Source organism: Pseudovirgaria hyperparasitica (assembly GCF_010093815.1).
Source record: "Pseudovirgaria hyperparasitica strain CBS 121739 unplaced genomic scaffold EJ05scaffold_15, whole genome shotgun sequence".
Taxonomy (NCBI): domain Eukaryota; kingdom Fungi; phylum Ascomycota; class Dothideomycetes; order Acrospermales; family Acrospermaceae; genus Pseudovirgaria; species Pseudovirgaria hyperparasitica.
This window is the reverse complement of record NW_022985563.1, coordinates 27562-51483: the sequence shown is the minus strand read 5'-3', so window position 1 is coordinate 51483 and position 23922 is coordinate 27562. Positions and strand designations below refer to the sequence as shown.

The window sequence follows — 23922 nt, the reverse complement described above, 5'->3', positions numbered from 1 at the left end:
AAACAGCACTAATTACAACGTGTTTTTGACTGATTTAAACCTCATAGACTACGGATATACACGTGCTTTAAGCTTATTCAATATTACTTAGTAAGGCGGCTTAGATATATCGTATAATAGCCGACTCGTATAGTATACATAATACAGCTGGACGCTTGAGTAACCCTCAGATAAGCCGGTCTTCATCATCGGATAAACCTCGGGCATTGCGCAGAAACTTTCGCCTACTTAAGATCTTCTCGACCTTTGTTTCTGTTTCTCCCCCAAGGGACCTCCAAGCCGCCATCTATGCCACACGGAATGAATCGATGGCGGTCTAGCTGGGAGCCAATATTCTGTTGGCATCAATCTGCTGCATACGAGGACTCAAGAGAGACAACCCGCAGTTAATCACACATTACTTGCTCTACCCATGGGAGAATGTGTTTCATATCCAGGGTGACATTCAAATAGTAGAAGGTCATACCATTTCATAATTTTACACTCGTGTATACGTTACTGCGATGCTGAAAGCACTGTGTTGATTGCAATCCACGTCAGCCCTGGTGTTGTCGCGTGTTCTGGTTGTCTTGCTCTACCTACTCTACATGGCCGAGCCCTCGTGCTCTGATGTCGTCGTAGGTCAGTCACTACGCAATTTTCTGACTGGTTAGACTTTCTTCAATGATGTGATCTTGGGCTTCTATACTCTCGTATTGTTCTTCGCATAATGACACCTTTTCCCATATCCATCATTTCCGCTTGGCCAGATGGACACGCGACGTGCCCAATATGAATCTGAGTAGTCCCACTAAAGAATTTGCACACAAGTTGAATGAGAACAACTCCTCATTATGAGCAGGCTTACACCCATCGCATCAACGAACCTCGGATTGCCATCCGATACATATGTCTACTCGATTGTGTCGACGGCACCTTTCAACGCTAATGGGCGTCTCGCAATCATCTCGTCTGATGATAGTTTACGACTCATTGACGCTACCACCCTGCAGCTCCTCCTACCAGACGGACTGTTTACGCTCGTTAATCGAAGTGTAACTTGCTTAAAGAGGGCTTCTGCTGATGGCAATGTCCTATCTACTTGCGGGAGAGACGGGGAAATAAATTGCTGGGATCTGAGGAGTCATAAAAATGTGTCGCAAATCAAAGCTCGTATGCGCATCCTTCTGACTCAGTGTTTATTGGTACTAATGATGCCAGTAGCAAGGGGACTTCCTCTATCGGCTCTAGAATGGAACCCATTATCAAGTACAATTGCCGCTGGGGTGGAGCTTGATTGTAATCCTCCAGGAGAGGCTCCTGTGTTCATATGGTAAGACAACGAACAACTTGTGCATTGTCTCAAGTAGGGGCATGCTGTAGTTGAACTCTTTCTCTCCAATAAGGTATGCTAATTTTTAATTTCAAGGGACATGCGAAACGTTGCAAGGCCCAAACTGGAATTGCTCGAATCTCACAATGACACCATAACTGACGTGAGTGTCGCTGCTTCCCAGACAGATGCCATTTGTAGCCCTTACGCCATCTCTGACTGAATCAGCTACATTTCAGTTCAACACACCCTTCTCTACTTCTTTCCTGCGCAACTGATGGGCTTGTCAACGTCTTCGAGACTGAGCAGCCGAATGAAGAGGATGCCCTGCATCAGATTATAAATCATAAATCTGCCGTCCATCATGCAGGCTTCCTCCGTCAATCAAACAGTATATATGCCCTTAGTACAGACGAAGTATTGTCCACGTACAGCCTACAGGGCCCAGACGAAATCGCAGTGGACCCCGACCCGACCCATCACGGTGACCTACGCGAGAGACTTGGCTGTGAGTACATAGTTAACATAGTCTATGGAGACTCTGATGCCCCCTTCGTTGCTGCTGGAAGTCATAGTCGGCAGAGTTTGACACTATATCCGTTCCCTTTGGCGGATAGCGTGGATGTCACGTGGGAGCTTGCTGGCGCTCATGGGGACGACATTGTGCGAGATGTCTTGGTTGATGCACCCGTAAGCACTCATATTTTACATTTGCAGCTAGGGACTCATACTGATAGACATCGACTGTGTTCACGTGTGGAGAAGACGGTCAAGTCAAGGCTTGGAAACAGCCTAGTTCACCTTACAGTACTACCTCGAGTGCGAAGGAGGGACGGCAAGGGAGAAAGGCGAAGGGAAAAAAAGGAGGGTTCCATCCGTATTAATGTAGAGATAGACTATATTTAGAATTACTACATGCCTAAAAAGTATATATTACTCTTTAAAAATATTACTTCTAAAAATTTTAATTACTTTAGTAACTTATATATATAAAAGACTAATTTTTAAAGAATATATAAAGTATTAGTAAGGTATCTAGTATAATCTAAGTAAGATAAATATTAATATATTTTTAATATTATTTAAAATATAAGAATCTATATATAAAGTAATAACTACTTAGTCTACTACTCTAAGAGTAAATATTATATCTATACTAGAACTATAAGTTTTATATTAATTATTAGAAATTAGCTAAAGACTACTAGACTAGATTTATATATATCTTAGCTAAGATAGTTAGAGATAGTAGTATAATTAGTAGTAAATAGTTATATACTAGATAGATTAGTATCTCTTATATCTATATATATACTCTTTAATTACTACTAAAAGGATTTAGTAGTAATTTATTCTATAATAGAATATACTCTATTACTCTATCTAGCTATACTACTATCTATTTACTTAATTCTTATACTTAGACTAGAGAAGGTATATATCTATAGAGTACTACTCTATCTAGTTATATAATAATAATAATATTATTATTATTATTACTATGGTGTTATAGCTACCGTGTCTACTTATAGTACTACCTTTTGCGCTCCCTATGATATAGGGTTCGCGGGTTCCTTTGGTCTTAGTATATAATTCATCATAGGTTGGGTGTCTAGTAGTTTTACGGACTTTCTTTTGGACCCTTGAGCTCTTCGGGCTTCCTGCATTGAGCAGCGGACCGAGCCCTGGTATCTGCTTCAACCCGTCTCTTCTGTTTATGGTCATTTCGTCTTGCCCTGCCTAATTACTTGGAACCCTAACACGCTTGCCCCACTAAGTCAATTGAGCGACTGAGTCTCATTCTATCTCTTGAATTCTATAGCTTACACTTTACGACCATGCCTACAACTCTCACAGAATTTGAGGGCGTTTGGCCTCGTCTGTGCCAGGATATTGTCGGCTCTACCAAGCAGTATGGCCTTCCTAAGCAGGCAGTGGACTGGTTCGAGAAGGTATGTTACCTATCTGGTGTATTCGAGCTCCGTTGACTAATATATTCATAGCAACTCAACTACAACACCGTAGGCGGCAAATGCAATCGTGGCATGTCCGTTGTTGATACCTCCTCCCTTCTACTCGGCAAAACCCTCAACGAGGAAGAATACTTTAGGTCTGCAGCTTTGGGATGGATGATAGAGCTTCTTCAGGCTTTCTTCCTCGTATCTGACGATATAATGGACGCATCTAAGACTCGCCGTGGTCAGCCTTGCTGGTATCTATGCCCGGGCGTAGGGATGATTGCCATCAATGATGCATTCATGCTCGAGGCTTCCATCTATGTTCTCCTCAAAAAACACTTCAAACAAGAGCAATCGTATGTTGACCTCATGGAGCTATTCCACGAAGTCACCTTCCAGACAGAGCTCGGACAGCAGTGTGATCTCCTTACTGCCCCGGAAGACGACGTCAATCTTAACAACTTCAGCCTGGAGAAGTTCTCCTTCATTGTCATCTTTAAGACAGCTTACTACAGCTTCTATCTTCCTGTGGCGCTCTCTCTATATTTCTGCGGGTTCGCCACAGTAAAGAACCTGAAACAAGCACATGACATCCTCATCCCGATGGGCGAATACTTCCAAGCCCAGGACGATTATCTGGATGCCTTTGCCGACCCTGAAGTCCTTGGCAAGATCGGCACGGATATTCAGGACAACAAGTGTTCTTGGCTGGTGAATCAAGCCCTGAAGCTTGCGTCCCCGGAGCAGAGAAAACTTCTTGAGGATCACTATGGTCGCAAAGACGATGCCGCAGAAGCCAAAGTCAAGGCATTATACGCAGAATTGAAGCTTGAGCAGGTATATCACGAGTTCGAAGAAGACCGCGTTACTGAGCTGCGTAAGAAGATCGACAGCCTGGACGAGTCAGAAGGCTTGAAGAAGGGGGTGTTCGAAGAGTTTTTGCGAAAAATTTACAAGCGCAGCAAGTAAGATGCATCGTCATCTCTGTGTCACGAAGAGTCGTCTGTCCCATCATATACGTACCAGCAGTATATAGCGAGGCACGCTCACGGCGGATGCATTCACCGACTCAGGTCTTCTTTGTCAATCGGGAATGCTGATAAACTTGCTCGATTGTGAAGAACATCCAGGCTACAAAAATAGATATTTAGCATTAGTATGAGGCTGATTCCATTCAATTATATCTGCATCCGTCATAGTAGTCAATGAGGATCTAGCAAATACCCATATCCTAAGTCTGAGCATTTCGACAGCTACACGTATACTACTCGTCCAGGGTGAGCCATAGTGTTGTTGCTGCCTTGTTGCTGCCTTGTTGTTGCCTTGTTGCTGCCTTGTTGCTGCCTTGTTGCTGCCTTGTTGCTGCCTTCGATGGATCTTCATGGCCTAGCGTCAGGATCATAACGCCCGAACCACACGACAAGTCAACTTTCCTTTGCGACCGCCACCCTTCATCTTCATGTTCAAATTACAACGCCTCGATATCCGTCATTACACGACGAGTTGAGTGCTACATCTATTCGTCACACGTCTGGTCCTGCTTTCGACCTGTACGTCTTCTCTCATCGGCCCAAAAATACGACAGGGCGCGTGTTCGCGCGATCCGATATTCCACTTCAGTGCAGCTAACGCAACGAGCCTTATCTTGTCTGTCACGCTACCTACTCTTCATTCTGTGTCCGATACAGGCGGAGCGATCTTTCTTCTCGTCACGCAGTCTATTTCGCGACCATGTCTGGCTTCGGTGGTTTCGGCGGCTTCGGCGCGAACAGTCAGCAGCAGAACACCGGCTTTGGCGGATTTGGACAGAACAACAATAATAACAGTACTGGTAAGTTAGACTCTGTTTCATTTGTATATTTCTCAGTCATATATACCTTCTATACCAATGCGATCCCGCAAATACAGCATCCAGGTTCTGATTTAATCTTCTTTCTACAGGCTTCGGAGCGTCTGCGAACATTGGTTTCGGTGCAAACAACAACAACAACAATAACAACAACAACACTGGCGCCTTCGGATCTACTGGTGGAGGCTTTGGTGGTAATACTGGAGGTACGTAAATCTCGCTACATCCTTACCATGTGCCCTTCATTATTGTTTGTCAGCTTCTCTTTCCTGCAATGAGTCCCTCGTTGCGTTCCTATGCTGTGGATAGGCAACAAATGTGTGCGGAAACGCGTCGGCTCATTGGGCTTCGTCGAGGTGTGAATGACTATATTCGGAGCATTCGCTGACTACAATTAAGGTTTTGGCAACAATAACAATACTTCTTCCGGGTTTGGTGCGAATAAACCAACTTTTGGCGGGACAGGGCTTTTTGGAGGTAACAACAATGCTGCTACTTCGACAGGCTTCGGCGCCTTCGGCCAGAACAACAACCAAACATCTGGCGGTTTTGGTAGCACAGGCACCAGTGGTGGTGTCTTTGGAACTGCGAAACCTACCTTTGGAAGTGGAACTCCAACGGGAGGAGGACTCTTTGGGAGTGCAAACACAGGGTTTGGAAGCAATAACAACACGTTCGGCGGTGGGTCCACTGGCTTTGGTGCAAATACTACCCAGAACAATGGGACAGATGCTGTGCCATTCCAGCCTGTGAATGAAAAGGATGGACAAGCTCCCGGCGCTGCCTCCGTGTCCTATCAAAGCATATCCACCATGGATCAATACAAGAACTTCTCGCAGGAGGAGCTGAGACTAGTGGACTACAATAAGGGCAAGAGATATGGGACTACAAATGGACAAGGTGGTACGTTCGGCCAAAGCAGTGGTTTTGGTGGCTTCGGAGGTACCACTAACACCGCTGCCACCGGAGGATTTGGTACAAACACAACCGGTGGAGGGCTATTCGGGAACAACAACAATAACAATAATCAGCAGCCTCAGCAGCCTGCTGGCTTTGGGCAAGCAAATAACACGTCCACGTTCGGCAATACCCCAGCAGGTGGGCTCTTCGGTCAGAACAAACCAGCTAGTTCAGGTCTCTTTGGAGGCGCGGCAACTTCTGGAACAGCTGGAGGTGGACTGTTCGGATCAAGCAGTGGCAACACTGGATTTGGAGTGAGTAATGGTGCCACTGGCGCCTTCGGAAGCGTTCCACCAACTGGAGGGCTCTTCGGCGCCAACAACAACAACAATCAGGCTCAAAATAAACCTGCATTTGGAGGATTTGGAGCTAGTACAGGAACGGGTACATTTGGCTCCAACACAAACAACACTACTGGTTTTGGACAAAGCACTTCTACCTCAACAGGCAGTGGTCTCTTCGGACAGCAACAAAATACCAATACTGGTTTCGGAGCAAATAACCAACAACAGAATACAAATTCTGCATTCGGAAGTAGCTTTGGTCAGAACAATCAGCAGCAAAGTGCTCAACAGCCTTCTGGAGGTCTATTTGGAGGCGGTGGTACTTTTGGTCAGACAAACAACAATAATCCACCGAAGCCAGGTCTTTTTGGTGCCCAAACGAGCGCAGCGACTGGAAGTAGTCTATTTGGTCAGAATAGTCAACAACAGAATACTGGTGGTGGTTTATTCGGTGCTACTAACAACCAAAATCAACCTGCAAACGGTGGTCTGTTTGGCCAAAAGCCCACAGGTACTACTGGTCTCTTTGGTTCGCAGCCGGCAGCGACCAATACTAATAATGGACTGTTCGGTGGCCTGAGCAATCAAAATCAGCAAAACCAGGCAACGGGCTTGTTCGGCCAGCAGAATCAAAACCAAGGCAAATTGTCATTATTTGGCGGAACCAACTCGACCGGTGGTAATGGTCTCTTTGGGAGCCAGAATCAAGCTCAACAGCAAAATACAGGGTCGAATGGAGGTCTTTTTGGAGGTTCTCAGCATCAGCAGCAGCCCCAGCCTCAAATGAACCACAGCTTGTTTGGCTCCCAGAACACGCAAAATCGGCCTCAAGGCTTGGTGGCTAGCCTCGACAACTTGCCCTATGGCAACGAGCAGCTCTTTGCACATCTCGAGAATCCATCTCAGAGTGTTGGCCCAATTGCGACCCCCCTCAAAGGCAACCACATGGCCAAAAAAAATGCCATTCTACCGCAACACAAGTTGAACCCGGCTGCTTCAACTCGTCTCATCACCCCTCAAAAGCGTCCGCCCACTGGTTTCGGTTTCTCTTACTCAACCTATGGTACCCCTGGCAGTGCTGCCAGTAATGCTAGTCCCGGTAGCTTTGCTTCCAACTTGCTGAACGGCTCCAGCTTTAGTAGGTCTTTGGGCAAGAGCTTTTCCACTAGCAACCTTAGAGGTTCCTTCACACCGGATGACAGCATCCTCTCCCCTGGAGCGTTCACTGCGAGCCCGCGCGGTTATGCTTCAGGTAGCCTGAAACGGCTCCACATCAATCGCAACGTGAACGGCTCTCACCATCTATTCACGCCGGCTGAAGTCAACAATGGTATCGCACCAAGCCCACTCAAGAACACTAAAAACGTAAAGAGTGTGACTTTTGCTACGAGCGCTGGAACTGAAACTTCAGAAATAGGTGACAGTCAAGCTTTAGTGCGCACTACCGCCGAAGATAGTGCTACAAAGCCTAATGGAGCTGTCCATGGCTTTAGCCATGCCGAAGGAGATTCTATCAATGGCAAGGCTTTAGCAAGCGTACCCGAGAACATGTCGTCATCCGCACAGTCTGCTAAACCAAATCCCCTGGAATCAATGAAAGACAAAGAGCCCGCAGAATACTTTACGATACCGTCTATAGCTGAGTTGCGAAAGATGAGCCGTGACCAGCTGAAGCACGTGAAAGATTTTACGGTAGGTCGAGTGAACACGGGCAAGGTCATCTTCAGTGAAGCTGATCTTTCTTCAACACCATTGGACAAGATCACTGGCGGTATTGTTGAGATTGAAGTCCGATCTGCCTCTGTGTATTCTGGGGACGGTCCGGTTAAAAAGCCCCCGCGCGGCATGGGGATGAATGTCCCTTCCACTATTGTGCTTGAGAATTCTTGGCCTCGTGCTAAAGCTGGGAGGTTACCAGTTCATGAGAACAAAGGTCCCCGTTTCGAGAAGCATGTGTCTAGACTGAAGCGCGTTCCTGATACCCAATTTGTCAACTATGACATGAAAACAGGTATATGGACTTTTAGAGTCGACCACTTCACGAAATACGGCATGGATTTTGAAGGAGACGACAGCAACGTGGAGGATGATTTGGAATCGAGCATGCTAAGCGCTCCTCCAGACACCCCAACGCCAAAAACTCGCACGCCTGTTAGGACTCCCTTGTCCACAATCACAGCGGACGACCTGAGTGGTTTCAGCGATGTAGACTCCGAGCTTGACGACACATTTGAATTTCAGCGACGAAGAAAGACTAGCGTTCCCGGCGGGTTCGAAGATGAACCTATGGTGGACCACAACGCTGACGATCATGACGATACTCTCAACAGCACTCGGTCTTTTTTAGATGAGCGCTCCATGGGTTCTTTCCCTGAAAATGGTCCAGATGGGGACACATTCGACGTGAGGGAATCGGTGTTGGACAAGGATCAAGAAATGGCAGGATCCTTTCCCGTACCTGCACCCACCATGGAGCATCTTACAGCTGCTGCAATGACCACGAAATGCTTGGGTCCGCCAAAGTCGATCCTCAAGACAAGTCGCACAGGTCGATCTCTGGTAGGCACACCGAGTAAGAAGTTAGTAGACTTTCAAGATAATTGGACTACCCAGCTCCAACTTACCGTCAGCCCCACGAAGCGCGATCGACAAGCTTTGAGAGAGTCCCAAGGCACCGTTCTCCAGCAGAAACAATTAAGCTTCCACGAACCGAAAAAACTGAGTGACGAGGATAAACCATTCCGCACCAGTATGGATATAATGAATTCCCTTTATGGACGCGACGAGAAGCCACTTATTAATTCTCAACCGAAAATAAATGTAGATGGACTCTGCTCAAAGGTTTGACTCCCTTAATCTCGTATGTTCGCCATCTACCACCTACGAAGCTTGGGCTATTAGTGGACCTTTCTTTGCCTACTGGATGGCTTAACAAGTGTATGTAAACATGAAACTAAGATATGATTGCTGAACCCTCTGTCCAATAGATCCCCTTCACAAAGAAGCCCAAAGTCACAGATGCGAGTCAATTGACCGGAAATGACAAAGCCTTTCACGAGTGCAATAAGCCACATTGGAGCCCCGACGGTACCTTAGTTTACGCCATTAACGCAAACGCCCCAACCTTAGACGAGGGCATGGTTGTGAACGTAAATCAACCTTTGGTAGGCGAGCAAAAAGACATTCGGTACGCGCAAGTAGCAGTACCAAAAAATGTAAAGTTGGTGTATTGAAAAGAAGCGCAGACATGACTAATTTTCGTCAGGCTGTCCCAGACACCATGGTGTACTTAAAGAACTTCTTCCAAATCCGCAAAGATGACGATAACATTCCATACATACAGCACAGCGTCCCCTTCAGTTTCGCTGATTTTGCTGCTCGAGTCGATACCTCGACAAGCGATGGAGCCTACGAACAGAAAGTCTGGCACCTGGCTAGCATTCTGTTTGACAAGCCAAACTTAGAAACAGCTGAAGCAATGCCCCAGTCTCGGTCTGCAGCATATGAGACCCTTTTTCGAAAAGATCGCCTGTCCGAATTCTGGCAGTCCATCGTACAAGTCGACGCTGATAGTCATGCGGAGAGGACAAATGTCTCGGAGACAAAAGCTCTTCAACAATTGTCTGCGCATAACATCTCGGATGCGTGTATTTCACTTCTCGAAGGGCGCAATTTACATCTTGCTACAATGGTAGCTCAGATTGGCGGCTCCGAATCAATGCGGCGTGAGATTGGTAGTCAGCTTGAAGAGTGGAGGACTCTTAATGTACTATCTGAGATGACAGACACAATTCGTGCAATTTACGAACTCTTAGCAGGTAACTGCTCTACTTCTGATGGCAAAAGCGGCTCTGGGCCGGAAAACAAAGCGACCACTTTCAGGATTAGCTCACGCTTCAAAATGGACTGGCGTCGCGCCTTTGGCCTTCGTCTTTGGTATGGCACTTTACCATCAGAAGATATTGCGATGGCTGTGGCACAGTACGAAAGCGACTTACGAGAGGGCCGAGAATATGTGAAGCCAGTGCCATGGTTTGCTGAGGAGCAGCAAACCAACAGGTCCAGCGGCTGCGCTGCCGATCATATTGAAGATCTGCTATGGGGTTTGCTCAAATTGTACGCTGTACAGTTCAAGGACATCCCAATCAATGTTGAAGAGATCCTGGCACCGGCTAATGCCTCGGGGAACCCTCTGGATGCCCGCCTGAGCTGGCAGCTCATTACACTACTACGTACTCGCAAGGAAATCAAGCTTCCAGTGCAACAAAAACGAGCGAAACTGGACGCAAGCATGGTGTCCTCTACCTCTTCAATGCAGAGCGTCAGCATTGGAAGCGACCCTCATGGCGCTGTTGCCATATCTGACGACTTGACCCTGACATATGGAGCCATGCTCGAAGATACTCAAGCCTGGAAGACTTCCATATTTGTTTACTTGCATCTCTCCAGTGCTAGCCTCCGCGAATCAAACATAAGGAGAGTTCTCACATTGAAGTCTGGCGATTTCGAGATCCTGCCGACGACGCCCGACCCCTCACCAGCACATGAACGACTGAAGTCTGATTGCGAACTGCTGATCACTACTCTGCAACTTCCATTGCATTGGCTACACTCCGCCAAGGCTCTTTATGCACGTGCGGTCTTACAGGATCCTACCCTAGAGATTCAACACCTTTTGGCTGCCGCAGACTACTTTGCTGCACATGACGTACTATGCACTGTGGTCGCACCCTCTGCCATAATTTCGCGAGACTATGTCATCCTTCGCCAACTTCTTGGCGCATTCGAGCGTCCGCAGAGTCACAGGAAGCCGACATGTGGCAAGGATGCTGTTTCAGGAGGAACTGGCAATACCATGCGTTACTGGAGCCAAGGTGGGCAGATATACCTCGACTTCATCTATCTGATGGACACCGGGCGTGGAGCTATTACACGTGGGACAGTCTTGAAAGAAGAGCGTGGTATGGTGCTGAAACGCCTGGTCGCCGCACTATCTGAAATGACCAAGACCCTGGAGGACGGCAAACTGGGGCTACAAGAGCGGGCGGCGGTCTGGGAGATGGCACGAATCACAGCCGGCTGGGTACAAAGTGAAGACGCCATTAGCAAGAGCGAGATCGTGAAGTTGCCGCTTATGGAAGATGGCTGGCTAAGGTGTGCACGCGAAAGGGGAGTGGAATATTTTCGGGGAGTACTCGCCTATGCTCGTTGAGTGTAGAGCTACCACCAAAGAGGAATACGTACCTTATGCTCTACTTCGCTATATTCAGATTTGCTCGGCCGACATGGTGCAAAAGGTTGAGAAAGTGTTGTACAATGATATGCAAACTTGGCGAATGCATATAAGACGGAAAAGTCGTATAAGTAGAGCTGTAATACTAGATAGTGCATCTAAGATGAAAATGTTACCAACCCTATCATACATGGTTTTGGGGCGTGGACAGAGTAGTTTCCCACTTAGACCGGACTCCTCTGGAATCAGCGTCTTTGTTCGTCCATCTCCCAACCTCCTAAGGTTTGTAAAAGTCATGGCTTGTTCCGAGTCTCCAATTTTAGGTGAAGGCATTACTAATCACATATTTTTACTATATTTATATTCCCTTTAAACTTATAGAAAGGGGTATATAATAACATTATAGCTCTAGAGTTCTAGTGGAATAAAGCTACGTATGGTTATAGAGGCGGGTGAAATGAGTGACTTTTGGTAGGAGACGATCCACGACATTTGCAACCCCTTGTTGCCCATGTATCAAATACATACTGTCCCTTTATGAAGATTAATGATCTCTTTCGATACTCATACTCTTCCCCTACCGACCTATTTGGCGTCGGGGGTATTAGCGTTACTTTTGCACCTACGGTCAGCCCATTCACGTATTTACTTGCACCTTCAGGCGGACCAAGGCGTTAGCTAAAACCTTGCACTCCTAACCTGCAGAGAGAGCTATATCAGATCCATAAAAGGAGGGTTTCTGATGAACAGGTGTGAATTTATGAGCGCGTACGTCTTCGCCCATCTCACATCTCAGCCAGCTACCTATACTATATAAAGCGTTTATCTATCAAAACCATGTACAACGCAGTGCACACACATATGGTCGACACATGCCATTTCTTTACACCGACTAAATGTGCCAATATTCTACTCGATTACTTCGTACTTCTCCTAGAAGATACTGTCTATATCAGAATAGCCATCCACAGCTTTCCAGATCATGTGTCAAGACTCGCGATGTCAGCTTGACCTCCGCAAGCTGTAATCTCAAGTTTTCTTCAACATCTTGGGTCAACTGCCGATCTTCCAATTTGATCTCCTCCGCTACAGCGAGGGCTTGTTTCACTGCGTTCCACATCCCAATGACTGGCGGCAACCAATATCGTTGCCACCTCATGTGCGATTTAGGCATGAGGTCATTTTTCTGAAGTCCACGGATTAGCTGCCACTCTGATAGCATTATATGTGCTATGAACGGGTATATACCTTCCATAGATTCTCTTGCTTCACCACTGCCATGAAGCGCTCTGCATACTCACGGCCCCTAGCTTTTTCTAGGTCTCCGGCGACCCCAAGACTGATGAGTTTCGTGATCATTTCCAACGCGGAAGCGATCAAGTGTGGGTTCCGTTGTACGGTAGGATCAGCACGGTAGAAGTCGCGTGTTGATAAGTCCACAAATTGGTCCGCTGCCTTGAAGGCGTGCCTCACTCGTTGTGAATCCCACGCGTGAAGGGAGGCGTGTTGGTGAATTGCGGTTATGACACCCTCGGAGATGTCTGGGTCGGTCAAGCGGAAGCCGTACTTCTCGGGATTCCCTACAATTTTGACAAGAATGGAGAATTTGTCTTCGTTGATGATCTTATGCAGAACGGTAACCTTCAGGGCTTTGCTGAGCCCATTCTCGGTACCCTCAAGCCCTTCGAGCAGCAACACGAGATTATGCCAGTCTTCTTCCGATTTCATTAAAGATATGAAGTGGTGTATGGCGGGTTTTCGTTTGGGGAGTTTCGTAAGGCCACCGAAATGCGTCAGGGTAGTATCTGCCTTGCCAACTTTAATGGCGATGGGATCTAGCTCAAGCATGTGCCGGGACTTTTCACTCGTGGCAAGCCTGTACTGTTTTCTGTTGAGATAGTATGGTAGGAGATGTTTATCGCGAAATTGCAAAAAAGCGGTGTTCAATTCGACATTGGGGCTATCGAGGAAGGTTGGAAAGGCGGCAGCTCGCGCAGAAAATTGTCGTTGAGGCACAGACAATGCAATCACATTCTGGAATTGACACGCTGCTCTTGTTGGAGCACGGAGACCCCGCGAAAGCGAAGCCATAACTGTACGAACTGCCGGGTATATGAGAATATATCGTTCGCGTCGAGAGTCTTCATTGGCGTGTCTTGGAAGTGTTACGACCGATGGGTATGAGTCTAGCTGAAAGTGGCTAAGTGGCTCTACGTTAGACAACTACCCGCTCTGCATTTCTTCTAAAGTAGATAGGAGGCTAATCGTATAATTAATAGATTTTATCTAGTCATACTATCTTCTTTTATATACTAGTTATAATATCTTCTTCTATCTAATTAGACTTATATTTTAATTTTAATATAATAACTATATATAGCCTAGAACTTAAGATAGAAAAAACCAAATAAAGATTAGAGAATCTTAGGAAAGTTAGTACTAAGCTACTTAATATAGTCTAGAGGTATTTAAAGAGGGTATTCAAATATAATATCTATTAGGTATATAATACTAGTAGTAAATATAATAATATATAAAATATATAAGTACATGTGAAAACACGTGGTCGCTTAGTATGTATATGAGTTGGTGGGGGTGCGGACTTAATAGTAGCGCGAGCATGTGCCCCAGTTGCAGACGTATTATCCGATAGTAGTATGATAATCCTAAAGACAGTCATGGTGCGAATGAGATGACAGGTATGCTGGGAGGGACCTCGAGGAGGATGGGATTGCTAAGAGTCACAATGAAGATCGCGCGACGCCCATTACTGTGGTCAACTCCACCCCTCTGATTGCAAAGATAGACAACGTTTGCCAAGCATAATAACCATTGCGGTCTCTAATCCTTTTCACATGTCGGAGGGCTAAAGGAATGGAGCTTAAAACGTGTAGACTCAACAGCGAAGCCGTGCTGCAAACGTAGCCTAATACATCTATCAAATCGGCCTGCGATTGCGTCTTTATCGCCCATGCGGTATCATAGGATTGCAGGTGGAGCTTACACTAGAAAATTCGGGTGAATGCTTGGTTCCATCACGATCACATGCCGTTCGCCAGCTCTCTTCCTTCCCGTGTCTGATGTCTCTCCCACCATCACTATCACTCACGGCCTTAAATCAGCCTGACGATATCCGTCTTTCGTCGCACACCTAGCCCGCTAATCATGGCCTCGACATCTCAATAACTCACCCCTTACTCTTGAATGTTGTCTCACCGCCTGTGCTCACCCATTCATTTATATTTGCGACGGTATGATGGAGCAGCGGCAGCAACACCATCGTCCGCCAGCCTACTCGCATGACCCTAGTACAATATTTCTACCTCCAGTACCAACTTCAGAACCTCCGGTGGATCGTCCATCATCCAACCTACATCTCCCGAAATTAGACTCATTACACTTACCTCCTCGGTCAAATGGCGACACCTGGCTGGGACGAGACACCTTTAGCCATATCAACTTTCCGACTGTTCCCACGGGTACGATTGGGGGATCAATGGCTATGGATGCATCGTTAGGCGTTGAAGAGGCGACACTAATGTCGAGGGTGCCAAGTGCTGTCTCTATCGACGACCCGGATGTGCGTCTTGCGGCTGAAGCCATGTGTGGACTCTCCAAACCACCGTCAAGAGGTAGTAAAGTACCTCCGATAATCACGCAAGATATTGGGAAGGAATGTGACAGGGAGCCTCTTCTCAGATTGTTGACCACGAGTCACCCTTGGCTCGGTACCACGATAAACGGCTCGCTGACTGCATATGCCTTGACGAAAAATTACTCCCCTCGCATCGTACGCGATAGTGCCGAGTATATTGAAAGAAACGTTGGTACCCCGGTTACAAACACTATCAGTTCGATGGGGCGCAGGACTGGTATGGAAGTTGGCATACGCAGATACTTGGGGGAACACCGACGACCAAGCGACCTGGAGGCCCAAGACGAGGGTGCTGGTAAGCGAAGGCGGATTGAGAAAGGTGATGATGCGGTTATCGAACGAGGTCGTCAATTACCCGCTAGTTCGCGGATTCGGAACGACTCGACGAGTTCCTACACCGAGTCCCTACCAGCATACGATGACAATCGCTCACCCACCTATGAAGAGAAGGCATCAACACAAATCAACTCCACAAGCCCCGGACCTGAACAGAAGCTCAACTGGTCCACACAATTAATCATGACTACTTCTGGGCTCGGCGCGGCTTTACACAAGGAATCGCTCGAAAGACTCAAGTTCTGTATGAGTCTATTAAAACATTTTACCGAGAAGCTTGGCGAATCAATGGAGTGTCTAAAGAGTCTACTGCGAGACTATGAGGACAATCGAAGAGCAGCACAAGAGTCAGCCGACATTGCCACCGGTGATGGCGCTATACGCTTACCAGCTGAAGAAGAAGAGAGGTCACGCCAGCTTGCTGATGAGATGAAAAGGCTAGGAGGCAACATTTGGAAGATGTTACACCATGTCATGCAATCCGTGATCAAGTACACGTGGGGGGCATTACCTGATAATGCCAGTCGCGTTGTTCGCGGTCAAGTCATGTCTGCACCTGTCCGGTGGCAGAGGATACAACAATCTGACTCTGGGAGCACAGCAAGTACAACACCTTACGAAGCCACGACAACGCACCACATGCTCGTGTTCGCTCAAGAAAGTCTTGAGGTGATGGCACAAGTTGCCGCTGTGATTGGCGGTACAATCGAAAGCGCAGAATCATGGCTCAGTAGAATGGGACGGGCACCGTTGGAAGGCAGCAGCAGCAGCCACGCACCCGTCGAAGTCATAGAACAGATGGATCGAGACAGAACACCGCGAGCAGAGCAGCAGATGCAAGTGGCAACGCCTTCGACTATCCAAGGTGAGGAAAAGTCTGGTCCTGCAAAGCCCATAGCGATCGAGCAATGACAATGATGGGATTTCCCTTAACATCGTTTTGCCCCTGTGGCAGTCATCGGAATGTGTTACGAAATTTGATGAGGCAACGAAGCACTAATTAGGATGATACAACGCGGAATGACCTCGTTACTTCACCGGCCGTCGACTAGGAGAAACTCTCATGCACATATGAATACACGATGTCGAACTTGATACCATATATCTTTCCGTCAGCCATCATATGTACTGAAAATCAAGCACACCTCTAGATCTATATATGTAAACTCCCAACACGACACTTGTTCAGATACAGAGAATCTATACGACTTAGTGTGGTCATGCACATTTAGTCCACACATGACTAGCCATACCATGGCGACCAATTGCTATTAGTGGTGGTTCGGGGACTCGGGACTTGCCATGTACATGTACACCTAGGTGATGACCTCACTCTAGTCAGTCTTGATTTGAACATCTGTCGATTATGTCAATATATACACATACGCACTACAACTTCCTCTTAGCTGGTGGCCCCAGCATATATCCACAGTCCCCAACGGAGCAGTCTGAGACCTACCTAGGTCCCATTATACTTCAACTCAGACCAAGCCTGGGAGATCTTATGGGTTGCAACTAAAACTATTGGGCTTCAGCAAGTAAGATGCTAACAAACATAGCATTGTCTCGGTAGACATCGTTTTTAAATTAGGTTCTAGTTATCTTTTTATATTATAAAATATATTTTTTTAAGCTAGGGTTCTAGTTAGAGCACTAGCGGGCGCTAGATGAAATATTATATCTTTTCTATAATTCCTTAAGTTAGAATGTCTATATTACGCGCGTGATACGTGCCAAGAGTCGCGCTAGAAAATCTATAGATAGAGGCGCCCAGGCTGAAGTGCTAGGAACCTTTTCTCGCATTCTAATCCTTCCTAGCATTAGTTACAACCATGTTTAACAGCCAGAAATCTCTTTCACTACTCTCTCGAGATGGCCCACAATGGAATAAAGATCTCATGGTCGAGCTCCAGGCCGCATTGGATAGCAATCCAGCCGTAGATTTGCTGTCGATATTTAACAACCAATACCGCGATGCACACCTACTTGCGCAGTCTGCGAGACTTTCTGAGCTTGGGAGACTAAATATTAGGACACTAGACGAACTCAATATCAAATTTGAGTCCGATCCAGAAGTCGATCTATCGTCTGTATTCCCAAGGAGCTATTTTCGTAAAAGGGGCTCCTTGGTTACTTCGAAGACCGCGGAACCTCAACATGTTATCGCTCCAAAGAAGCCAGATTTTCGAAACAAGTTGGACGATGTAGAGACTGCGAGTGTGGTGTCTCCACTGTCTCCCGGTGTACGGAGCTTGCTTCTTGGTCGTGAGAAATGCTCACCCGGAGAAATACGACAAGATGACCTTGTCGATGGCCTGAAACGTCTTATTTGGAATTCACCCAAGCTTTGGGAGTGTTCTGTTCGGGGTGTGGTGCTTAAATGTAACGATGACACCGTGGCTAAGATTATCGACGGAGGCCAAGATTACACGGAATACAGCACTTTGCAATATCTGGCGCAGAACGCGCCGGAAATTCCTGCCCCACGACCGTATGGCTTGATAGCATTCGGTCCCTGTCGGGTGATATTCATGTCTTTGATCCCTGGCACTACGCTGTCTCACGCATGGCCAAGGCTTTCATTTCTACAGAAGTCATCCATACAGCAACAGCTGGACAACATCTTTGCGCGCCTGAGAACTATTACAAAGCCGAAAGCTCAAAATCTAGGTGGCGTCTGTGGCGAAGGTGCTAAGGAGTTACGTGTCAACGGATGCGGCCTCTTCCCAGACATTACCACTGCAGCTCAGTATAGTGAACTGCAATGGTCTGCGCCCAACCACGGAAGCAAAACTTACGCCAAGTTTCTTCGCTCGTTCTGGGATGCTAGAGAATCATCATTAGACAGGGAGGTGGTCTTCACTCACGGTGATGTTCGGACAGATAACATTATGGTAGACATGAAGCCAGGCATTGATGGCACTAATAACGTGTTGGTCACTGCAATCATTGACTGGGAAGATAGTGGTTTCTATCCTAATTACTATGAATGCACGGCTCTTACAAGAACATTGACTCCTTGGGACGAAAATGACTGGTATCTACATTTACCAGATAGTATCTCCCCACTTAAGTATCGTAAGGAATGGCTTGTCGACCGGCTTTGGGGCGTTCATCTAAGGACTACATAGATAAATAGAATGGTCCCACGCCAAAAAGGGTATGGATAGATAGCGGAATATACTAAAACTTCATAAGTTATATATATATATATATAAACCATAAGGTTTTAAAAGATATATATAATAATATTACCTTAAGTAGAGGTAGTAGTATAGAAGGTATCTTAAATAAATAAGACTAAGAAATATAATATATAGTATATAAAGTATATTTTATTAAAAAGCTTAAAGAGATAACTATCTACGGCTATAGAAAGGTCTATATATATATATAAATATTAAAATACTAGTAGAATTTACTTTAGTAATCTATATATATTAATTAATAGAGTATACTAAGTATAATAACCTCTTATATATATATAATAATAATAATATTATTATATAACTAGATAGAGTAGTACTCTATAGATCTATATCTTCTCTAGTCTAAGCTACTATATAAGAAGAAACTCTATAAAGAAAAACTTCTTTATATCTATAACTATATTTTATTAAATCTTTATTTTATCTTAAGTATATAGCTATAGAGTATATCTATTAGTCTATAGTCTATATTACTATTATTTTACCCTTAGATAGTATATATAGATATAGAGGTTATTAGTTAAGAGCTATCCTTAACTAATAATTAGAGTTCTTCTAGGGTTCTTCTAGTATATATTAGATTACTACTAGTATATACTAGGTCTCTTTTAGTATATATTTCTAGATCTACTAGTACTAGAGAAGTAATAGATATATAAGTATCTATTAGAAGATATTCTTAGAATACTTATTAAGCTATTATATAATATCTAAAGTCTTTATAATATAGATAAGCTATTACTATTATATATAAAGGTTAGAGTATATAGCTAGATAGTAGTATATTATATCTCTCTAGCTATATACCTTATACTATAGAGAGATATTAGGAATATCTTACTTATAGAGATAATATAGAAGTTCTATAATATCTATTTAGACTTAGATAAGTATAGATACTTAGGCTTTTATTAGTTCTTTATATATCTAATTACTTAGTTTCTTCTATAGCTCTTAAATCTATTCTAGATATCTATTCTACTAGAAGATCTAGTAGATATAGAGTATCTTTTTCTATTTATCTTAGGTCTATAACTATATATTTTTTATAAGTTTTTAAGGGCTCTACTAGTCTAGAAGAGTATCTAGATTATCTTAGACTTCTTATACTACTTAGCTAGAGTTAGCTTCTATTAAGTACTTATACCCTATTTAATTCTAGTCTATATATAGAAGTATATAGTAATATATACTAATTTATATATATAGTATAGTAAAAGTATATTCTATATTTTCTATATATTTCTATACTTATTATTTAGTAAAGTATACTACTCTCTATATCTAGTAGAAGTTATATATACTTATAATATCTATCTCGTGTTATAGTAGTACTATATTAGTAGCTTTATATATATCTAATATAAGATAGAGTATATAGTTCTATATAGATTCGAGCTTTATTCGCCTAGTCTATATAAGAGCTATATACTAGTACTTATATCCGTATATAAAGGCGGGTTATACTATAGAGTCTCTAGTTCGAAGTTAGATAACTTCTATAGGTTTAACGTGCCCTATACTATTAGACTCTACTTCTATTTTTATCTTATCTTATTCTCTTTAGACTTATATCTCTAGCTCTACTAGAAGAGAGATATAATACCTTCTCTAGCTAGAGAACTATAAGATTTACTCTTTAAATCTATATTACTAGTATATATATCTAGTAATATATTCTATCTCTTTATAAATTAATATATATATTTATTCTCTTAGACTATATAGTAGTCTCTCTAGCTAGAATATAATTCTATCTACTTCTAGATATATTAAAGATTAGAATCTATTAAAGGGATAAGGTCCTTAGAGCTAGTAGTTATTATTATATACTATATCCCGCCTTTAAGTATAGCTACTATCTAGTTTTATATTATCTATAAGAATCTCTCTATAATAGACTAACTATATCTTATAGATAAGTATTCTTTAAATTCTATATATATATACTTATATAATACGCCTAGGTAACTTAAGTATTCTCTATCTACTAATCTAATTTATTTCTACTATTTTTTAATAGATCCCTATAACTATCTCTTATCTATATCTATATATTATTATTTATATATACTAGCGCTCTACCTTCTATAGTAGACTATAATATCTCTTATATATAGAAGCTACTCTATCTATTCTAGATCTAAGTAGTATTCTATATTAAGTAAAAGATCTTAATAGAGTTATACTATTAGTAATTATACTAGATATCTTAATAAATATAGTTTAATACTATAATAATAATAATAATATTATATAACTAGGTAGAGTAGTTTACTCTATAGATATATACCTTCTCTAGTCTAAGCTATTATATAAGAAGAAACCTTTATAAAAGGAAAAACTCCCTTCTCTCTATAACTATATCTTATTAAACCTTTATATTATCTTAAGTATATAGCTATTAGAAATATTTATAGGCCTATAATCTATAGTACTATTATTTTACCCTTAGATAGTATATATAGAGTATAGGGGTTATTAGTTAAGGGTTACCCTTAACTAATAATTAGAGTTCTTCTAGGGTTCTTCTAACGTACGCTAGGGTCTATCTAGTATATACCTAGTTACTTCTAGTATATATATCTAGATCTATTAGTATTAAGGGAGAGAGAGATATATAAGTATCTACTAGGTAATCTTCTTAGAGTACTTATTAAGCTACTATATAATATTAGAGGTTCTTATTATATAGATAAGTAATTATCTCTATATATAGAGGTCTAGCTACGAAGTCTCACGAACCGCGTCTACGTCGTCGTAGCTAGGCAATGCCTCTTCGGAGGTAGTAAGAGGTTTAGAGCGGCGTTAATGGTGACCTCGTCGTCGCTAGGTAGGTAGTTATAGAGTTTTCGCGACGCGTTACTCTATAGGGACCACACCATAATAAACCAGCTAGGATAGTATATACTTCTATCCTGTTCTTAATTAACGCGTTAAGAGAAGTCCACGAGGATACCGGGATAAGAAAACCATCTAACGTGCTACTACTATGTTAAAAGTAGGCCTGAATCTACCTTACTATATAGGTAGAGAAAGCGGAAGTCCTAGTAGCGCGATAGAACACCTCGAGGCTTAAATAGCTCTAGGTGCGTAAGAATTAGCGAGAAATCACGTCGAGGGCAACTATAAACTACTACGGATGAACTTATTAAGGCTAACTCTCCTATAGTATTAAACTACGTTTATTAAGACGCCTAGCGCGACCACTAGTAGCGCGACTCTATTAAGACCTTTCGCTCGATATAGGATACCGCTTAGGTCTAGGATAGATAGAGTAGCTCCCGCGTATAAGAGATGTTATAGTCTACCGTAGGAGGTAGGGCGCTAGTATATATATATAATAGTACACGGATATAGGCAAGAGGCGGCTATAGGGACCTATTAAAAAGTAGTAGAAATAGATCGGGTTAGTAGATAGAGAATACTTAAGTCGCCTAGGCGCGTCACGTAAGTATACACGTATAGAATTTAAAGGATACTCGCCTATAAGACACGGTCGGCCTATCGTAGAGAGATCTCTATAGGTAATACGAAACCGGATAGTAGCTATGCTTAAAGGTAGGGCGTGGTATATAGTAGTAACTACTAGCTCTAAGGACCTTACCCCTTTAATGGGCTCTAACCTTTAGTATATCTAGAAGTAGGCGGGATTACGTCCTAGCCGGGGAGACTACTATATGGCCCGAGAGAACGGATACGCGTATCGATTTATAAAGAGATAGAACGTGTCGCTAGGTACGTACGCTAGTAATATAGGTTTAAGGAGTAAACCTCGTAGTTTCCTAGCTAGAGGAGGCGTCGTGCCCCTCTTCTAGTAGAGCCGGAGGTATAAGCCTAAAGGGGATAAGATAAGGCGAAAACAGGAGTAGGGCCTAATGGTATAGAGCACGTCGAACCTATAGGAGTCATCCGACTTCGAACTAGAGGCTAAGTATACGTTACGTAGGGGTACCACCCCTAGAGCTTCCGAGTCGCCTATACTATCATGCTCCCGAAACTAGGAAAGAGCCCTAACTCCCTAAAGGGATGGAGACCAATCGCCCTTCTCTTCTACCTAGGTAAGATACTAGAGGCCATGATAGTAAAGAAGATAAGTACCGCGGCATAGAAATATAATCTCCTCCCTCTAAACTAGAAGGTAAAGGTAGATAGCTCCCTAATAATAGCTATCTAACACATTATTAAAGTCGTCTAGGCCGCATGGAAATAGGGACGGGTAGTATCGCTCCTCTCCCTCGATATGGCCGGAGCGTTTAATAAGGTAAACCATATAAGACTTATTTATAACCTCTAGATAAGACGAATACTAGAATGGATTATACGCTTTATATAGTCATTCCTTATAGGAAGAATAACTTAGATATATATCCCTAGGTACTAGAGTAAATATAAAGAGACGGTATACGGCATCCTATAAGGGAGCACCATCTCTCCGATTCTATTCCTCTTCTTTACGGTAGACCTTCTTTAAGGAATAAAGTATATAGAGGTAGTCGGATACGCCGATAACATATACCTCCTAGCTATTAATAATAATACTAACCGAACGTATAGACGACTAGAATAGAACCACGAGAGGTGCCTCTAGTGGGTAAAACGCTATAGAGTAAAGTTCGCCCTAGAGAAATACTAGCTTATACACTTTATTAATTATTAAGGGAAATAGGTAACTAGGGAAGGCGAACGACGCCCCCGAATCGACGTATTTAACGAACTACTAGTATAAAGCATGCGCGCGCTTAGAGTTATACTAGATAGTAAGCTTAAATAGGGACTATAAGTGGTATACGCCGTCTCTAGGGCCTTCTAGATAGAAGCCGCTATATAATAGATTATAGCCTCTACGTAGGGAACCGCCCGGGATAAGGTACGCTAGCTATATATATCTATAGCATGACCCGCCTTTACGTACGGACACGAGTGCTAGTATATGGCCCTTATATAGACTAGGTAAATAAAGCTCGAATCTATATAGAACCGTATACTCCGTCTTATATTAGGCGCATATAAAGCTACTAATATAGTGCTACTATAACGCGAGACAGACGTCATAAGTATATATAACTTCTACTAGACATAGAGGGTAGTATACTTTACTAAATAATAAGTATAGGAACGCATAG

The 23922-nt window shown here is 43.6% G+C and overlaps 6 protein-coding genes across 6 annotated transcripts; 5 read left to right on the top strand and 1 right to left on the bottom strand.

Annotated features, from left to right (window-relative positions):
* The first annotated feature begins 632 nt into the window (after positions 1-632).
* EJ05DRAFT_479089 (WD40 repeat-like protein) lies at positions 633-2233 on the top strand. Its single transcript, XM_033744598.1, has 5 exons — positions 633-1152; positions 1204-1312; positions 1409-1475; positions 1541-2002; positions 2050-2233. Exons 1-5 carry the CDS (start codon positions 834-836, stop codon positions 2194-2196), a joined length of 1104 nt encoding a protein of 367 aa, XP_033597103.1. The 5' UTR covers positions 633-833; the 3' UTR covers positions 2197-2233.
* A 625-nt stretch (positions 2234-2858) lies between these two features.
* Positions 2859-4513, top strand: EJ05DRAFT_468409 (farnesyl pyrophosphate synthetase). The gene is made up of 2 exons (XM_033742871.1): positions 2859-3264; positions 3316-4513. The coding sequence occupies exons 1-2, from the start codon at positions 3151-3153 to the stop codon at positions 4237-4239; spliced, it is 1038 nt and encodes a 345-aa protein (XP_033597102.1). The 5' UTR covers positions 2859-3150; the 3' UTR covers positions 4240-4513.
* A 182-nt stretch (positions 4514-4695) lies between these two features.
* On the top strand, positions 4696-11910 carry EJ05DRAFT_479087 (uncharacterized protein). Its single transcript, XM_033744597.1, has 5 exons — positions 4696-5101; positions 5212-5325; positions 5519-9204; positions 9351-9578; positions 9629-11910. The coding sequence occupies exons 1-5, from the start codon at positions 5002-5004 to the stop codon at positions 11573-11575; spliced, it is 6075 nt and encodes a 2024-aa protein (XP_033597101.1). The 5' UTR covers positions 4696-5001; the 3' UTR covers positions 11576-11910.
* Positions 11911-12306: 396 nt separating this feature from the next.
* On the bottom strand, positions 12307-13532 carry EJ05DRAFT_479086 (uncharacterized protein). The gene is made up of 2 exons (XM_033744596.1): positions 12845-13532; positions 12307-12782 (listed from the first exon to the last, which is right to left on the bottom strand). Exons 1-2 carry the CDS (start codon positions 13442-13444, stop codon positions 12549-12551), a joined length of 834 nt encoding a protein of 277 aa, XP_033597100.1. The 5' UTR covers positions 13445-13532; the 3' UTR covers positions 12307-12548.
* A 1317-nt stretch (positions 13533-14849) lies between these two features.
* Positions 14850-16499, top strand: EJ05DRAFT_488813 (Opi1-domain-containing protein; the record flags this gene model as incomplete). Its single annotated transcript, XM_033745744.1, has 1 exon — positions 14850-16499. One exon carries the CDS (start codon positions 14850-14852, stop codon positions 16497-16499), a length of 1650 nt encoding a protein of 549 aa, XP_033597099.1.
* Positions 16500-17384: 885 nt separating this feature from the next.
* EJ05DRAFT_479084 (phosphotransferase family protein) lies at positions 17385-18794 on the top strand. The gene has a single exon (XM_033744595.1). It carries the CDS (start codon positions 17420-17422, stop codon positions 18716-18718), a length of 1299 nt encoding a protein of 432 aa, XP_033597098.1. The 5' UTR covers positions 17385-17419; the 3' UTR covers positions 18719-18794.
* Positions 18795-23922: the final 5128 nt, after the last annotated feature.

Bases quoted from the DNA above. Each gene is read 5' to 3' on its own strand.
- EJ05DRAFT_479086 (XM_033744596.1), bottom strand. From the start codon at position 13,444: ATGCTTGAGCTAGATCCCATCGCCATTAAAGTTGGCAAGGCAGATACT. The intron at 12,783-12,844 runs GTATATACCCGT...CGTGGACTTCAG, and splicing joins AGCAAGAGAATCTATGGAAG to AAAAATGACCTCATGCCTAA.
- EJ05DRAFT_479087 (XM_033744597.1), top strand. From the start codon at position 5,002: ATGTCTGGCTTCGGTGGTTTCGGCGGCTTCGGCGCGAACAGTCAGCAG. The intron at 5,326-5,518 runs GTACGTAAATCT...ACTACAATTAAG, and splicing joins CTTTGGTGGTAATACTGGAG to GTTTTGGCAACAATAACAAT. The intron at 9,205-9,350 runs GTTTGACTCCCT...TCTGTCCAATAG, and splicing joins TAGATGGACTCTGCTCAAAG to ATCCCCTTCACAAAGAAGCC.
- EJ05DRAFT_479089 (XM_033744598.1), top strand. From the start codon at position 834: ATGAGCAGGCTTACACCCATCGCATCAACGAACCTCGGATTGCCATCC. The intron at 1,313-1,408 runs GTAAGACAACGA...TTTAATTTCAAG, and splicing joins GAGGCTCCTGTGTTCATATG to GGACATGCGAAACGTTGCAA. The intron at 1,476-1,540 runs GTGAGTGTCGCT...TGACTGAATCAG, and splicing joins ACAATGACACCATAACTGAC to CTACATTTCAGTTCAACACA.
- EJ05DRAFT_468409 (XM_033742871.1), top strand. From the start codon at position 3,151: ATGCCTACAACTCTCACAGAATTTGAGGGCGTTTGGCCTCGTCTGTGC. The intron at 3,265-3,315 runs GTATGTTACCTA...ATATATTCATAG, and splicing joins CAGTGGACTGGTTCGAGAAG to CAACTCAACTACAACACCGT.
- EJ05DRAFT_479084 (XM_033744595.1), top strand. From the start codon at position 17,420: ATGTTTAACAGCCAGAAATCTCTTTCACTACTCTCTCGAGATGGCCCA.